Genomic DNA, 17566 nt, shown 5'->3' with positions numbered 1-17566 from the left:
ACGCGTCCGAACGTTGATCGAGCTCGCAACGTTAGCTTTCGACGCGCTTCAGCCTGAACGTAGCTTTCGTCTAGTTTTCTGCGATTGTTGGAACCCATCAAATACTGCGCCGACATATATTTAACTGGTGACATACAACGAAGCATCCCAAGTTACGTGGATCATCTCAGAACAACGTGCGTATTACCTAGCGCCGGTAGTGAGTGGTACGACCAGAGTGCGGGCTACTCTAACATCCGAATTTCGTGACGTTCTCCTCAGTATGTCTGCGACCTCGGTGAAATGCAAGGATCACTTTGATAGAGGGGTGTCAAGCTTTCGCAAGGGTGATCTTCAGATTGCCTTGGGATATTTCACGCAGGTCAGCGCTGACACTACCCGCTGGTTATGGCCATCTTTCACTCATTACCTTTCCATTCTAGGCCATCGATTTGTCAAAAAATCCATCTGCTACACTCTACGACTCTCGAGCCGCTGTTCTTGAGAAACTGAGCCGTTTCAAAGAGGCCCTACAAGACTCGAAGAAGACTATTGATATCGCTCCGAACCAGTGGCAGGGCTACGCTCGCTCTGCCAATGTCTTTTTTCAACTCAATAAATATTCTGCGGCCATGAAGATGTCGGTCTTAGCCATCGAGCGTATGAAGGACGATCCAAAACTGACCACTAGACGATCCGCCCTCGTGGACCTTCAGAAGAAACTTCGTGCGACGCAGGCTACGCCACACTCAGAATCTTCGGCTCCACGACGGTCCACTGTACGTTCCTCAGAGAACAGCACACCTATTCATAACCTTCCTATCGAACTCCTCACCGAAATTTTCCAACTCGCTTCGTTCGATGCTCCACCAGTACCCGTTCTTCTGTCGCATGTATGCAGTCACTGGCGCGCGGTCGCGCTTTCCCTCCCATCGCTGTGGCGCGTTCTCATCCTTTCGAAGAGCAAACCGACACAGAAAGCGAAGGCATGGCTTCAAAGATCGCATGGCTGTATACACGAGCTCTGCCTAAAGTCAGGTCTCTCACAAGGAATGGTGGGGCCCATCCATGTCATGATGCAATCTCTGGATTTAGGCCGACAGGTCCTCGCGGAGTTGGAGAACTTGCAATGGGAACGCCTGCGACATTGTACGCTTGGTGATCGCACATCGTACACATTCTTCAGCTCTCTTTGGGAGTCAGGAGTCGGGACGAACATGCGGCATTTACAGAGCCTGGACGTTGCGGAGTTGGGCGAGAGGTTGTGGCCACAGCGGCGACACTGGTTGCTACAAGACGAAGAGGACTCTGCCATCGATGCAGCCGATGCTCCTCCTAAATGCGATCTGAGCCTTCGTTCTCTTACAATGCGCGGCGCGGCACCCAATTGGGACATTATGTTGCCACACGTCTGCAACCTCACCTCTCTCGAATTGTACGACCAGCCTCGCGAAACGGATCGTCTCCGAGACGCCATGCATATCAATCCGAACCTCGAGACGCTGGTCATTCACGCCAAGACGTCTGCTCCGTTCCTGCGTCCTCCAGCGCCACCCTCCGTGCCGCCGAACGTCCTGCCCATATTGCACTGTCAATTTCTCCATCATTTGGAACTCAGCGATATCACCGACACTTCAAATGTCGGGCAGCTGATCGACTTTCCAGCCCTTCGCACACTACGACTCTCCGGTTCGTCACCAGGTTTCGTTTCCCAGGCTCTCGCCCGAAATCCCGCCGCTTCATTAGTGCATCTCGAGGAACTCAGCCTTCGACGATGCTACTTCCTCTTGGACGACCTTATCCGTACACTGTTGAATGCTCCCTCCCTGCATACCTTCTGTTTCTCGCATTCGGTCCAGGACGTCAACGAGGTTGTCAATGTCCTCACAGAACCACCTTCTGCGAAGTATCACATCTACAACCCATCCGCTGCGCCTACTTCACCTCCAGACTTGCCTATCACCTGTCCTTCTCTGCGACACGTCGAACTGACGCAGTGCGAGAGACTCGGGACAGGCCCACTCGTCAGGTTAGTCTCATCGAGGATGAGGCTCGCGGCATCACAATCGGCAGATACGGTGGACACCGTTGAAGGCATGGCCAAAAAACCTATTGGACGCATGGAGGTTTCCAAAATTCAGACTCTGCTCGTGAATGAGTGTCCTCGTATCGAGGCGGATTCGCTGCCTTGGTTTAGGAGTAGTGTGCCGACGTTTAGTTGCAGGTATATGTCGAAGAAAGAGGCGAGCAGGAAGAGATGAAAAGATACTTAGATTTTCTTTTTTTGATCTCAGGTAGGATGGATAGTTTGCGCTCATATGGATCGATGTTATATTCAATGAAAAGAGCACGTGTATTGCAGCTACAAACATTTCGATAGGATACAACACGCCGGATATCAAACGGTAAGGAAAGCAAAAAGAAATGTCCCGAGAGTTGATTCTGTACAGAAAAGACAGACGGGTATAAAATTTCATCGGTAAGTAAACGCTTTCGCAATAATGCGTTGTTTTCGTGGAGGATGTCGAACAGCATCATCCGGACGCTTCGTTCAGCGCCAAGTGTCAGAGGTGCTGTACGTCCCCGACGAGGGGGTAGTAATCGACAGGTTCGGCTACAACGAACCAGTCAGTTCTACAGTGACGAACGTATCAAGGAATGCGACGTACGTCAGACTCCCAGGTCACAGCTCCGTTGAAGATGCGGATGTACTTGTACTGAATGGCGGTGCTGGGGGGGAGGTTGACGGTGATGCTCCACTCGGGGTAGTTGGCCGCGGAGAGCAAGAGCGCGCTCGTAGTGCTCCAGTTCGACAGCTCGCTCACGGAGCCGGTAAGGTAGATGTTCTCTGAACATTCGACAGACGATGAGTATATGTCAAGAAAAATATAGAACAACGGAAAAACTAACCTCCGTAAGTGGTGGTAGCGTCCACAGTGAAAGTGACTGCAATAGTGTCGCCAGACGACCCTCCGGACCCGGATCCGCCGGTCGAGCATGTCGAAGGAGCCGTAAGACCAGCTGCACCCCAGGTCTCAGTAGCACCAGACCTCGCGGCGAAAGCGGTAACGGCACTCGCATAACTCCAAGTCAAATCGACGGCGCTGAGCTGGCTACCGTCGGCCTTGGAGTACTGTTCAGACAGTTCGCCGGTGGAAGGGGTGTAGTCCGCAACGATAGTTACAAACCCGTCGGCGAAATCCTTGATGGCGGCGGTGAGAGTGCTGTAGGTGGTGGAGGAGGAAGCGTAGGTGCCAGCGGTCACGGAAGAGTCGAATTGTTGGAAGAAGGCGAGCGAGGTAGAGGTGACGTTCAACGAGCCCAACGCAGTCCAGGTCGACAGAGCATCGTAGAGCTGCTCAGCGACAGCAAGAGTGGTAAGATACCAGGGCTACAGATGACAGTGTATCAGTGAGATATCCATTGCGAAGGAGGGACTCCCTGTCAAACAAATACTCACGTTGCCGTTGTAGTAAGAGTCTTCGGGGTAACGACCAGTGGCAACAGCAGAGGTCGAGCTGATACCAGAGCTTAAGGGAATTTTACCAAATCAAAACCTGCTTGAAAGGGACTGAAAGAGTGTCATGCTCACTTGATGGTGTAGATGGACCGGAAGGAGTCGACGTAAACCTTCAAGTTAGACAAGGCCTTGTCGGAGCAGGCTGTGAGATAGCAATTAATGAAGTATAATAGTTCTCGAAAACGATGAGCAACTTACGCTGGAAGGTGACATCATCACATCCGGCATCAACATCGAACGTATGGATACTGGTAAGAATGGTGTTGGCGTCTGTCGAGACAACTATTAACGTTGAACCACGTCACGCTCGAACGAGTTGACGTACCCTTGCCGGACCGTCCGCCACCAGTGTTGGCCGTGATGTAAGCACCCGTAGGATTCCAGTAGGACTATGCAATATTCAGTACTCTTCAACACATAGAGAGCTAAAGCAAACATACCTGCAAGAAGCAAAGCAAGTTGGCGGCCTGGGTCTGGTAGTTGCTAACCACGCTCGTCTGTCCAATCAGTGTGGCAAATGTGGCACCTTGGCGCAAAGCACGGTGCTGGACGGCGGTCGTGAAGAAAGACGAAGAGCTAACTTCCTCCCAGAGGTCATAAGTCGTCTGGTTCCAGTTAGAAGCAACATAGTCCAAGTCGAGCTTGATAATGGGCCACAGCGTGTTGGAAACATAGGTGGTGTTCCCGCTGTTGTAAAGCCCTATACATGTATTTTCAGCCGTCGAACTATGGTTCTAGAAACTCGATGGCCACATACAAGTGGCGTATTCAATGATAGCGGTCCTAGAATCCTTCGCGTGAGCAACTAGTGACGTCTGGCAGACAATAAGAGGCTTACGATCGTAAAGCTGGGCCATCGCGTTGAGGGCGTCCCCACGCACCGGTGAAAGCCTGGAGGAGAGGCGCATTTTGTGAGTATGGTCACACGGGCGCCACAGCGGAGATTGAAACGCGAGTCAGTCTGCTAGAAGCAGCGCGTGGAAAACATACCGTTTCATCAATATCTACAGCAATTATATGATTCGCATTAGATACATCACAACGCCATGGATCACCACGAATTCAACGTACTGAATTTTGGTTCGCCTAACCCACCCGTGCTAACAGTGCCAGACGGGTTGGAGACCTGTTGCAGCGTCGCCTCCGCGGTAACGAAATCGTCGACGAGACCTTGGAGAGAGGTATTGCCGGCGACAACCTGGTCAACGACCACCTTGAATACGAGGGATGAATCACGCGTCCTGAAAAGATTTGGCTCTCAGTGAGGTGCGGGCGGCCATATTTAGCATAACATGATGTACCAAGTATAGAGGTAATCCGGGCTAGTGGTGCTCGGCGACGCAATAACAATACCAGCCTGGATAAATGTCGGTATTAGTGAAACGCAGCGAGGAATATAACGCCAACAACTTACGAGAGCACCGGAAGACTTCGAACCATCGGGTCCGATGTTGGCGAGCTGTGTGACAGCTCATGAGTACCACCACTGATTACTACAGCAAGTGCTACCCACCAAGCCAGCCTCAGCAATTGGGCCCTCTGTTGCGACATAGTCATCAACAGAGGCTGCCAAAGCTGTAGTCGCCAATGCCAGAGACACGAATGGGAGAAGACGCATGACGGTGGAGAGGAGGATGGAAAGGAGGATGAGGAGTGCCAGAAGACTAAACGAGCGTGTATTTATACGAGTGAAGGACCGTCGAGACCTATGCAGAGGCTGCTTGTGCAAAGGTGCAGGGGCGGTCCTGAAAAGATGAGGGACGTGCGGAGAGGTTGGAATTGGCGTTTCTGGGCAGAAGGGGGGATCAGGTGACGGTCGACGGAGTGAAGGCGACATGTGCTCTCTGAATCGGAAACATCAACATGCCCAGCGGAAGCCTGAAGAAGTCCGGTGAATCGGGCGAGCTGGAAAATTGGAATCGATGATGGCTAACGACAGAAAACGGAACAAGCTGCAAATAAGCTGCCGAGACAGCTGAAAGTTTGAGTGGCAACCAACTTTGAACGTATGCGGGGAAGTGGCCCCGTGGGGAAATTGGGATTTTTTGAATGGTTTGCGTCAGCCCGGCAACTCGGCGAACCATGCTGCCGGACTTCCCCGCCGGGACTCGACGAAGGACGTTCTAGTTTACAGGACGACTTGAAGAGCGTCCTCATGTAACTCAGTTCACAAACACCTTGCGGTGACGCCACCACGTACCTGCTCCTAAACTCTTACCTGGAAATGTCGACATCGCGTCCTCTGGACTTCTCTGTCTGCCACGACCTTCTCAGTGCACAAGGCTAATCGGACACTGCATCTGCCATCCTCCTGCCGTACAATGCCTTGCATTCGCGATCCGACGGTCTGCAAAACTTTCATCTTATTCCTCAGATTAGTTCTCACTCTGATTCTCACTCCGAAATTTCAAGTATGCCTCTTTCGTCCAAAAGTCGCTTTTTTTATTCGGCATATGCTCAATGGGTATAACGGAAGTCCCTCTCACCGACTTACTCACTCTTCAAACCAGTCATGCTCTTGGAGTTCGCAATCGCTTAAGGTGTCACTGTATTCACAGCCGACCATCTCCTGCCCAACCTCGCGCTTCCTGACCGGTGTTCTTTGCTGCCACTTACATCTATTTTTCTGAATCCAAAGCGTACCTGAGGCTTTCCTTGACCACCTGCCAGGAACCACAGCGAACGTTCATCCAGGTCCAGTGCTCGAGCTGTGATCCTTTTTGGACCGTCACTCTTCCAGCCTGACCTTGTCTTGCTCTCGTCTCTTCCGGGTCGTTATGACAAATAGGATGTGACATGGCCTGTAGGCGTTATTGAACCTTCGTCGGCTTGTTACTTACCGGCTTGACCGAGTTGTGCAATTTATGGATTTATCGCGCCCTCCACCGCCATTGTTCTTCTTGCTGCTCAGCAAGAGCATTGCAGATTCGTTGCAGCACGAGATAGATTCCTCCCGATGACAATCAGGACTTCACCTGGCACCACCTTATTACTGACTTCATGGGAGGACGTGCAATATCGACTTCGACGAGCGACATTTGCCGTTGTTGCGCTCGCGTCATACTTGGTTTGTTCCTCTCTCCTCTCCAGGATTTTGACGTGGTGTAGTTCCTAGCGTCTCTTGGAATTTCTGATTGATCGTCGGTCCTCCTATGTAGCGACCTTACCAGACTTGACCATCTGGCTTTTTTTTTGTCCTCTGCATCTCTAAATGCCCAGGTCGATGATACTCACAATCACAAGCCAGACGTAGAGTGTACCACGGCTATTTACTTCCGTCAGCTATAACCACCGGCCATGAGGGACCATCATCTATACGAGGACGAATTTCACGTAAGGAACCCATCGTGTCGGTATAGAATCATCCAACTCAGATCACGCCGTTTTCATATCGAAGCGTTCTGTCCCAATTAGGATTCCATGCTCTCGAGTTTGCCTGGCTTGGCCCACAAAGGTCTTCTGCCGCTGATTTAAGCCATAGATCTCTGCTTGGGTGACGACGGCGTAACTCAACTCGGGTCCGATGCGCCTGCGGAATCTCTCGAGCACATGAAAGAGAAGTCGGGGGTTGGGAAGATCTCGACGGACTTCGAGCACGAGGGTCCGAGGGCGCTGATGCAAGGCACACTGTGGTTATAAACTCTGCTTTGACGATGATGATTGGAACGGCGAACTACTAATGGTGAGTGAGACATTGCGCCGATTGGAGGAGTTATTTTACGAGAGGTGGTGCCATTTTTGACAGGGTTACGATGCTTACTATGACTTCGTTTTCTTCGAACTCCGGGAGTTCAATGCCAGCACATAGCGAAGCTTCAGCTGCGTCACTCCACACACGAGAGGATCATGCGCAATAAATAACTCTCCGCTCTTGGATTGGGGTATATACTCTATCAAGTCAAGGGGAGGATGCTGGGTATATGACTCAAGATATCTCAATTCTAGGGAGGTTGTTGGTGCCTACTCTCGATCGTTTGGGGTATGGGACGTCAGCTCTCACCTTCAGCGGGCGCTCCACACACCCTTCCTTCGACCCAGAGCTAAGCGAAATTTTACAGCGGCATCGGACCTTTACACGCCGTGCTCTTCCCCATGTAGCTCAGTAGAAACGTGACGGTCAAATGAGCAAACGACAAACAACGATGGCGATGGCCTGGAAGCAGGCACTACTACTAATACGCGAAAGAACGACGAAAGCCCAAGAAGTTGATACAGCAGCAGAACAACCCAGAGTAAGACATCTACTCACACAGACAATACAGGAAGTGCAGGTACCCTGTATGCCGATGATAGTAAGGAAAGGACAAGACCGAGGTCTAGCAAGGAATGAACGTTTATACAGAGAGGACGAGGAAGATGAGGGAAGGGACAGGAAGGGAGATTTTAATTTGACACCGACTATCGCTGATTGGTGTCGCAAAGAAATAAGAGGAAATATTTGCTTGTTTAGCGCCAACTACCGCTGATGGTCTGAGAACCTGAGGAGCTTGTGGTTGCGGAGCGGTTGGGGTCTGATTCCCAGACAATCTGCAGAGATAGACGGAGAGGGGTTACCCTGATGAGTACGTGTTATGATACCTGACATTCTGTGAGAAATCTTACCGAGCCGTCCGATTCTTTACGAATGAACTTGTACTCGAACGTCGTGCTTGGAGGCAGGGACACGGTGGTAGACCATGTTCCTGAGGAAGACGTCATAGCGATCTGTAGGGACATAAGTAAGAACTCGTGAAACGAAGTCAGGGAGGAACTGAGTGCCTACCGCAGAAGCTGGAGCCCATGAACCGAGCTGGCTGATGCTCCCTACGAGGTAGACGTTCTATATCCAAGATAAGAATCAGGGTGCAAGCGTATTGTGAGAGTTTCAAGTCATACCTCGCCTGAGCTAGTTGAGGCTGTCTCAGAGAAGGTCACTGAGACTGTCGAAGAACTTGTTCCTAGCTGATAGACGGATATTTGCCAGTTTCCGCCACATATCTCATTTGCTGGGAGGAATGATACATCAGTTTCGCCAAACAAAGCCTTGCTGGAAATGAGTTACTCACCATTTCCGTTACAGGTCATAGTGCAACCTGAGCCGCTGCTTGCAGTGGATGAGATACTTTTGCCGCACCAGCACTCTTTGAAATCAGAGTATAAGAACGGTGTTCGTTGGGTGGAAGTAGTAGTGGTTTGTACTGACCATCGCCGTACTCCGTACCCCCATAACTATATCCAGCCGATGCACAAGTTGCCATGCACGTTTCAGTTGTCAACGAAGAAGAACCACTGATCAGGTTAGTCGAAAGGACTCGGGAGTCCCCGTCCGTGTAGCATCCAACATAAGTATACGATGACGACGAGGAGGCGGTGGAAGTGGCGGCGGCAGCGGACGTGGTAGTCGCCGTTGTTGTCGAGCCGGATGACGTTCCAGCATGGTAAACGTCGATGGCCCAATTACCGCCACATAACTCGTTCGCTATATGGATATAGTCAGACCTCACGATCAGAACTGTAAACCAAGCGAATACTGACAGTTTCCAGCGCAAGAATATGTGCAGCTCGTCGACGTCGACGCGCTTGAAGAGACAGAATTGCCGCACCAGCATTCTTTCAACATCAGGGTGTGAGCATAGTGTTCGTTGTGTGAAACTGAGTAGTGGATTGTACTGACCACTACCATACTCTGTACCCCCATAACTATATCCGGCAGATACACAAGTTGCCATGCACGTTTCAGTTGTCAACGAAGAGGAACCGCTGATTAGTTGGGTCGAAAGGACTCGGGTGTCCCCGTCCGTGTAGCAGCCAACATAAGTATACGATGACGAGGAGGCGGTAGACGTGGCGGCAGCAGCGGACGTGGTAGTCGCCGTCGTTGTCGAGCCGGATGACGTTCCAGCCCTATAGACATCGATGGCCCAATTACCGCCACACAACTCGTTCGCTATAGAGATAGGGTCAGAATTCATGACCGGAGTTGTAATGAAAGGGAATACTGACAGTTTCCAGGACAAGTGTATGTGCAGCCCGTTGACGCCGACGCGCTTGAAGAGATAGAAGCGCCACACCAACATTGTTGGCCATATTCAACGCCACTGTACGTCCAACCAGCGCTCGTACAGGACGAAGCACAGGATTCGATGGTCAGAGAAGATGAGTCGCTGAATATATTCGTTGAGAGAACCCTCGTGTCTGAGTCGGTATAACATCCGATGTGAGTGAGTGATGAGCTGGTCGAAGTGGCGGTTGCAGCGGATGTGGTAGCCGTGGTAGTGGAGGTTCCAGCATGATACACGGAGATGGCCCAGTTACCGCCACACAATTCATTCGCTGTTTATAAAGGTTAGATATACTCGTCAATGGAATGCACTGAATATGTACTCACAGTTTCCGGAGCACGAATAGGTGCAGCCGGACGAGGTGGACGCAGTGGACGATACAGAATTTCCACACCAGCATTCCTAAAATTTTCTATTAACAGGTATACTTGAAGAGTTTCGAATAACTGTACGCACGGTACCATACTCAGCTCCTCCGTATGCGTAGCCAGCTGCTGTGCAGGTAGCCATACAAGACTCGGTAGTCAGAGAAGAAGAGCCGCTGATAAGTTGGGTTGAGAGGACTCTTGTATCCGAGTCGGCGTAACATCCAACATAGGTATATGAAGTTGAAGTCGAGGTCGAGGTCGCAGTAGAAGACGATGTAGAAGACGATGTGGTGGAGGTGGCAGTAGAGGCCGAAGCTGAAGTGGCGGTGGTACTGGTAGCAGAAGTTGTCGCACCTGGAATGAAGTCAGACCTAAATGCATGTTAATGACAAAGTAGGCACTTACTCGCAGATCCGACGTATGCGTTGTAGTTATCTAGATAGGATAATAAGTACTTGGAACGGGGTGGCACTTGGAACGGGTAAACTTACAAATAGTAGGACTAGTGGTATACGTGAAATCTGTCGGAGTCGCACTGAATAAAACAGCACCATTACGACTCATACTAACAGATATACTCCCGGAGGAAAGAGATAGCTGAAGCTTATTGACGCCGGTAGAAACGCTGAACGTTTGCGAGTTACTTCCCGAGGTAAGGGTTACGCTTCCGGAACTAGTAGCAAACACGGCAGCCCAGAGATAGTCCTGGAGAAAGAAAACATTATCAGCTGTCATTATCTGAACGAAGGGATGGTGGGTCTGCCTTACCTGAGCCCAGCTACCGCCTGAGACCGTCCCAACGGGATCATTCGGACATGAAGCAGATGCTGGATGTGGTCGAGCCCAGAAGTAGATCACGTCTTTCTGTGGATGTTATAGCTGATCAGTAAAATAATTTCGATACAGCGATCCGAGTACTTACAGTAATTGTGGGATAGGAGCCTGTCTTGAACGCAGTGATGTAATACTATTCAAGAAGTTAGCAAATCGTGTGGAAATTTTTAACCTTGAAATCCGGCGGACCTCAGACATGTCGAACCATGCAGTATGCGGGAAGCCATCAGCCCACGTTGTACCTGTTGGTGCATCACTCCTGCCCAGGGGACCGAAACTGTGCGAGATCAGACACTGACCGACCACCCCTGGATATGCAAGGACTTACTAATCGGATTCTCCATAATCGTTCCTATGCACGACGGAGACGATTAATGTCGAGCGTTTCATGAAATTATGGAAAATGACAAGGTCTCACCAGGTAACCATCTCGACGTGTGTCAGGGAAGACCGCATACTGATCAACTCCTCCCAACGGTTGTTAATCAACCAATTGTCACCTCTTTGGTAGAAGTTCTTGTAGGAGTAGTGTGTGCTAGGGGTCCGTCAGAGATCGAAGAGCGCGATAGCTAATTGCTATTGACTTACAACATCCATCCGGATATCGTGGTGGCATACTGGATATCGCCCTGGGCCAGTTGATCCATGTCTGGAGCGAAATTAGAATACGTCTGCGAACTTTGTTTGAGAAAAATACCAACAGTAATAATCATCGGCAGTCTAAAATTTTTATTTCAGTATATGTTGCAGGTATCCGCAAGAGAGAACACTTACAGTCTTGTCAACGTTACCATTGGGCCATGCGCAACCCCAGCTAGAGGGGCATCAGCGATACTGAGTATGAAGGGGCTGTATCGCACGTACCAGTACCACGAATCAAGCGTGCTCCACGAACCAAAGTTACCCTCTAGCCCTGATATGAATCTGGAAACAGACCATCCACACTCAGGATATTTTCGCCCTTTACCAGGAATTGGGAAACTCACGGCATAAGGTAACCACCTGTCTGCGACTTGATTGATGCCCAATCAGAAGCAGACAGTGTCCCTCCCTCGTAACTGGAGATCATCGGCTTGCCGTTAACGAGGAATTGGTTGGAGTCCGAGGCATACGAGTTGACAAGGGCGACAACCGAAGACACCGAAGAGGGATAACCGGAGGCGAAATCGAAGGAGAAGAAGAGTTTCATGTCGGTTCCCTTTGCGGCTGCGAAGGCGGAGGCGATTTGTGTCGCTTGCCAACTATCTGGGCCGATGTTGAGGGCGATGGCATCGCTAGAGGCAATATCAACTGTTGGCTGTTCCTTCGCGCAAAATTGGAGGTAGCAACTTACACCCCCTTAGCACGTATTTCCTGGATGTCCATGGACCACAGCGCAGACGTGTAGTCGTAGCTATGTTAGAATTTAGTACATAACTTCAAGCATAATTCTCTGCAGAGTACGTACGTGTCTTCAGGTAAAATTCAGAGATCCTGTTAGAAGTTGAACTTGTATTATCATGAGTGGTGGTACGTACTTCCGACGATCTGTATAGACCAATGGTGAGACTGGGGAGCGAGTGTAATAGAGGACGTAGGACTTACATGATGCATAAAAACATATTTCGTGCCGTCGCGTCTCTGAAGTGCAGCAGGATCGTCACCGAGAACGAGACTTTCGTTGGCATACGTAGGCGGTGGAAGATTATGGCGGGGAACAGCCAGTGAATCGCTGCGCGACAGGTGATTGTTACGAGCCAGAGAGGGTGCAACACAGATCGAGCAGACCGCCAAGGCAAATGAGAGTGAGCGTAAGACGAACATCGACGCAAAAAGAGTGAGAAGAGAGTTGGCTGTGGTAGATTAGTTAAAGAACGTGGTGATTCAGGGAGAATCAAGTGGAGGGATCAAAGCCAGTGTCGAGCACCCCGCGCGAGCTGACGACCCCAGGGAAAGGAAGGAAGACGAAAGAGTAAAATCAAGGATAACGAGCTCTTTCAACGTTTTGGATGGCCCGCTCAAGGTGCGCCGAGGGTACTCCGCCTGTCAAACCACAGGCACGGTAATTACATATTAGCGTTACACTCACTGTCAACGCAGACCTATATCGCGTCCACTGGTGCACAGGAGAACAGAAGGGGTTCAATCTTGCCGGTCAAAACATCCCATGCATGCGTGCGCAGACCTTTGGGCGGAATGCCATGATGGATCCACAGAAGTCTCTGAAGTCAGAAGTATCACAGACCACGGCGGGGGCAACGGAGGCTGATATTGATCAGCAGAACGTCCGGAGACATCAAGACACCGTATATTTGAATAAATAGGTGAAAGATGGACTGTGTCGTGTCGATCTTTCCCAAAACGTCCTAATGGATATTTTATCAAGTCGACGGAGGATTAATTGGGAGATCTGCTTGTGCACCATATGAGCAGACAAGAAGAATGTACTATACTCTTCTGAGCCCTAAGGATTGTTTGGCAACGGTGTGCGACAAAAGATCAGCGGTCACATACCAGCGTATACCAGCATCGAGCGGTGGTGACTCCAAGAGGACATGTCGGAATTCATTATAAGTCTTCCGATCAGTGAGTCGTGCTTAGAGCCGCAAGATCGCCGCACAAAATCCAAAAGAAAGGCACAGGAAAAGATAAACTAGATTTCGCGATAACAAGAGATGGCGTTGGTGCCATCGTTGTACCGCTGACATCGGCTGCAAAAAAGCGACAAAGCAACGACAATGGAACCCCGAAGCCATATCCCGAAGGAGGTCCCATCCTGGTGCGACAATTTTTGGCCCAAAAATCAGCCTTTGTCCGATCCGTAGTGCGGACCAAAGGGCCTGGTCGCCCGCGAGGTACCATCGGCGTGCGGACCAAACAGGGCTGCAGATTTCCCGATATCGGTGGCGGCTGAGGCCATTTATTTTCTTTCTCCGACGCCTGACTGCATTGTTTCGAGTTGCATTCCGGCGGACTGTACCTGCTGGGTTGTTTATTTCAACAATATCGAATTTCAGACCATAAATCAGGTTCTTTCGTGATTTTGTCTTTTCGTCGGATCTCGCTGAATGGAGCCCGAGAGTGTCCGAGTCGTCTCTGTTACTCTGTACCTGTGTTAGTCGCTGTTCAGCGTAGTGCACGTGTCTGTTTACTCGGTCTGCCAGATTCTTTCGTTTTCCTCCAACCCGTGCCCTCCTATCGTTAGCAATATCTAAGGTCATCAGGCAGACAAACATCGACGCCGACACCTAAGGCTTTCCCATCACAATGATACCGGTACCTCAGGTAAGTATTAGGTTTGTTTTGGACCTTATGCGAGCGTAAGGGAGAAGTCATTCGAGCCTTGATTGCGATGCGGGGGAAACGGAAATTAGATGCAGTGCCACATTGACTCAGGGTGGCGCTGTGGCGCCACAAGAAAATAATCGCTCGGAAATGGAAGTGGAGGCTAGTGGAGGTCGATTGGGAGCAAATTGAGGGTGTACATCAGTATATGCAGTTCAAAACCGGTTGGAGCAATTTTTGTTGATTTTATATGAATATATGGAAGGAAAAAAATGCGAATTTTGAGGTACCATCCTATCGTGCGGACCAAAAACGAAAATTTTGAGGTCCCATCCCGTTCTGCGGACCAAAATGGTCGAAATTCTGAGGTACCATCGTCATGCGGACTAAAATATACCCAAAATCGTGCGACAAAAAGGGCAAAATCTGGGGATTTCGGATGGGACCTCCTCCGGCATATGCAGGGGTCCTGGCAGGCCATCTTGTTCTTCCGGCTGTTTCCGGTTGATCTCTTGCAGGAAAAGTAGACCGCAACTCTTCTTGTAGCTCACGCTCACCATCACGGTGCCGTAGCGGATTCCTCTCGCCAGACCTCTCTACTTATCAGACCAGGACAATTCACATTGCACATCGAATGGCCTTTACAATGCATGGATTTTAGCCCACTATCCACCAAAGCTTTATTGACCTCTCGATGAAAGTTTGACTCAGACTCAGACCCTCGCCGCGTTTATGTTTCGGAAGTATCAGTCTTCAGTTGGACATCCGGTTTTGCTGTCCGCGTTGGCTGCTTGGTATATAATAGGCGGAGATACTGAAATTTTCACTATCAACCGTCAAATCTTCTCCTAGAACTTCCTTCGCCATGCTTCTCCAATCCCTCTACCCAAGTCAACCTGCACGAACACGGATGGCATTACAGCGCAACAATACATTCACCCCCGATTCTCGCTATGGATCCCCGTTTCCGACACCAGAGTCCGAGTGGTCTGAGCACCTTCGCCAGCTCTCGCGTGATGCTAAGAGCAGGCCGGCTCCCGTGCGTACTTCCCTCCAAGCCTTCCATGCCACGCAGACCCTCATGTACCCTCATCCTCCGCAGCGCATATTGAAGAAAGTTCCTTCCAGTCAAGAGCTATCTGCCCCTCACTGTCTCATCCCACCAACCACCACCAGGCGCCCCAGGCTCCTTCGTCTACACCACAGTATGTCCTCTATAGGACGATCCTTCGGCCTTCACGCGCATATAGATGTCTCCACGAAGGAGAATATTGCCCCGACACGCGAAGTAGATGTCATTACGAATCCAATTGAAACGCCAACAGACCCTGTCGATGCCACGGCGGAGAAGAAACAGACGGACAAGCGTGTCCGGTTCAAAGACTTGGGTACGGACTCGGACTATTTATGAAATCATGTAGGCTTTGAGATGATATGTTACTTTATGATCCCATGTCCTGCATGGCGACGACAACGTATGGTGTGTTTCCTCTACATTCACACTGGAGGGACTTCATCATTCCGAGCACTTAGAAGTGTGGTCTGCTGTAAGCATCATCTTCAAAACCAGCCACCCCCTGGTTTGGGAGCCAAACAGTCCGTCTCAAATAGCCGTGGCTCACACACGGATGAGTTGTCGCCCCTTATTTTTCGTCTTTGCATTTGAAAGAATCGTCGGATGCACGACTTTACACGCGAACGCTCTCGTGTACAGTCGTGCAACCCCCTAGATCACCGCTATCTGATTCACAACTTTTTATTCCCCGGTAAGAAGGATGACTCTGTTGGCAGACCTGACCGCCACAATGGGCGAGCTACTGATCACTGAACGATATCAGGATATAATAGCAGATCTCTCAAACAGCCTAGCCACGCCTGGTTCTGGAGCATCGCCCTCACGAGACGAAGGTCCCTCATCCCGTCAAACAGCGCACATTATGTCCTTACACTGTGCAAGCACTAGCATGCTTCGCTTCGGCATCTCCTGCGACGCAGGGCGTTCCAAAGGCTGTTCAACATCGTTCACCTACGCTCTATGGATCCTTGCGGTATGCAAAAAAGACTCACCTCTATTGTAGTTCGATGTCCAGGCTAATAGTTCACTAGATGCCATCATCCTCACCATCGACATACAGTTATGTGTTGACCGAGTCGACACGGGACATCCTCGATCTTCTTGCGCACGAAGCCAGGGACAGGTCGACCCTGTTGAATGATGTGACGGGTACATCAGGGATTGGTCTGTTCGGAGTAATGGCTCTGAGGTAGACGGGTAGGACATGGTGAAGCAGGAGGAGAGTATGCGTTGTGACTGTCGTTGTCGTCTCAGGTAGGCTCTTCCGCAGAGAACGCTCGATAGATGACGAAGGCATGGATGTTGCGAGGGTCATGGAGAAAGGTGAGAGAACAAAGCTGTGTTGATGCTTGGCTTTCCGCTCTATTCCCGTCATGGCCCCACCGTTCTTGGACCTTGTTGCTTCAGCTAGCGGCTAATGCACCTCTTTGCCCTTGTCGACTTGACGGAAACTTCGCCAGTAACTCGTCGTGATCTCTGTGGTACAGCTATGCGACTCGGGGAAGAGCGCCGGACCCAGTCTGCGTGCACCCAGCCTACTTGCGTTATACCATATCATCCAGCGGGTACCACGCGCACCCTCGGAGGATTGTCCCCCTTTCGCCCATCTTGCTGCAAGTGTGTCTACAATAGAAGTTACGGGGCATGCAGGATAACTCAAAATACAGTCCATGATGCGAATGTATGAATTGCGAAGTTGCGAATGACGGTGGTGACCGTATAATTTCGTCTTCTAGTTGCGTACTCGCGGTACATCGAAGGCATGCTTCCCACCGTCGAGATTCTGAAACACGGGGCGTCGTCGTTTTCCTGCGATTCTTATTCGAGGATACGCCCATCGGGCTGGGTGGTCGTATACTTAGCCTCCGTTGCCAGATCTGAGAGCGTTCTGGACAACGTAGAAGCGGACAAAGGTTTCTAGAGTCGGATGATTTTGAGCCTCGGAGGGGTAGAAAAAGCCTGAGCTCGTACGACCTCTGCCGCGATTTAGTAGAAGGGGAGCTGTATCGGGCCCGGAGGCTGGGCTAGAAATACGACCATTGGCTCGGAGGCTCGGCGGTTTGGTCATTTAGGGCAGGGACGCGAGAGGCGGCCAGCGTCAGCGAACGAGTCCACTGGTGTTTCGATAATATAGCGAGGTAGCGCGGATTTAGGGAGAGCGAATATAGATCAGAAATTTGACGAATTTCTCACGAACGAGCAGGCGACGGGCAACCAGCTATGCAATAAGTTCAACTGGAATATTTGACTGCCAATCATATTCGCCGTGATCATCCAACTCAACCTTCGTACTGATAGGAAGTGAACAGAAGTCGAACCATCGACTATCCTCCTTAAAAGACAAAAACACGAATGCGATGAAGTGCGGTCAAACTTTCCGCTTCCTCTCCACAACGGAGAGTTAACTTGCGGACGTCGGATCACGTATGAGCACAGGTATGTGCTACACCGCCACAAAAGACTCAGAAAATCTCATTACTCCAAC

The 17566-nt window shown here is 50.5% G+C and overlaps 4 protein-coding genes across 4 annotated transcripts; 2 read left to right on the top strand and 2 right to left on the bottom strand.

The window, feature by feature from the left end:
- Nucleotides 1–262: 262 nt before the first annotated feature.
- On the top strand, nucleotides 263–2240 carry STEHIDRAFT_157472 (uncharacterized protein; the record flags this gene model as incomplete). Its single annotated transcript, XM_007304791.1, has 2 exons — nucleotides 263–361; nucleotides 423–2240. The coding sequence occupies 2 exons, from the start codon at nucleotides 263–265 to the stop codon at nucleotides 2238–2240; spliced, it is 1917 nt and encodes a 638-aa protein (XP_007304853.1).
- Nucleotides 2241–2530: 290 nt separating this feature from the next.
- On the bottom strand, nucleotides 2531–5117 carry STEHIDRAFT_58599 (glucoamylase; the record flags this gene model as incomplete). The annotated part of the gene is made up of 15 exons (XM_007304560.1): nucleotides 2531–2593; nucleotides 2649–2827; nucleotides 2890–3370; nucleotides 3440–3509; nucleotides 3572–3641; nucleotides 3698–3769; nucleotides 3825–3888; nucleotides 3940–4199; nucleotides 4257–4282; nucleotides 4338–4390; nucleotides 4490–4503; nucleotides 4571–4740; nucleotides 4801–4856; nucleotides 4914–4958; nucleotides 5013–5117. 15 exons carry the CDS (start codon nucleotides 5115–5117, stop codon nucleotides 2531–2533), a joined length of 1728 nt encoding a protein of 575 aa, XP_007304622.1.
- Nucleotides 5118–7945: 2828 nt separating this feature from the next.
- STEHIDRAFT_157470 (uncharacterized protein) lies at nucleotides 7946–12545 on the bottom strand (the record flags this gene model as incomplete). Its single annotated transcript, XM_007304790.1, has 26 exons — nucleotides 7946–8026; nucleotides 8102–8203; nucleotides 8262–8318; nucleotides 8375–8484; nucleotides 8545–8619; nucleotides 8682–8957; nucleotides 9014–9088; nucleotides 9153–9425; nucleotides 9482–9811; nucleotides 9867–9942; nucleotides 9997–10262; nucleotides 10314–10343; nucleotides 10400–10613; nucleotides 10677–10772; nucleotides 10831–10875; nucleotides 10932–11019; nucleotides 11071–11094; nucleotides 11161–11277; nucleotides 11331–11391; nucleotides 11444–11462; nucleotides 11517–11556; nucleotides 11607–11666; nucleotides 11729–12016; nucleotides 12076–12135; nucleotides 12256–12269; nucleotides 12327–12545. The coding sequence occupies 26 exons, from the start codon at nucleotides 12543–12545 to the stop codon at nucleotides 7946–7948; spliced, it is 3096 nt and encodes a 1031-aa protein (XP_007304852.1).
- A 2326-nt stretch (nucleotides 12546–14871) lies between these two features.
- STEHIDRAFT_157469 (uncharacterized protein) lies at nucleotides 14872–16274 on the top strand (the record flags this gene model as incomplete). The annotated part of the gene is made up of 3 exons (XM_007304789.1): nucleotides 14872–15394; nucleotides 15855–16054; nucleotides 16113–16274. 3 exons carry the CDS (start codon nucleotides 14872–14874, stop codon nucleotides 16272–16274), a joined length of 885 nt encoding a protein of 294 aa, XP_007304851.1.
- Between the last annotated feature and the right edge of the window lie 1292 nt (nucleotides 16275–17566).

Source organism: Stereum hirsutum (assembly GCF_000264905.1).
Source record: "Stereum hirsutum FP-91666 SS1 unplaced genomic scaffold STEHIscaffold_8, whole genome shotgun sequence".
NCBI classification, from domain to species: Eukaryota; Fungi; Basidiomycota; class Agaricomycetes; order Russulales; family Stereaceae; genus Stereum; species Stereum hirsutum.
The sequence above is the reverse complement of the archived record's forward strand: the minus strand, read 5'-3'. Positions and strand labels throughout refer to the sequence as shown.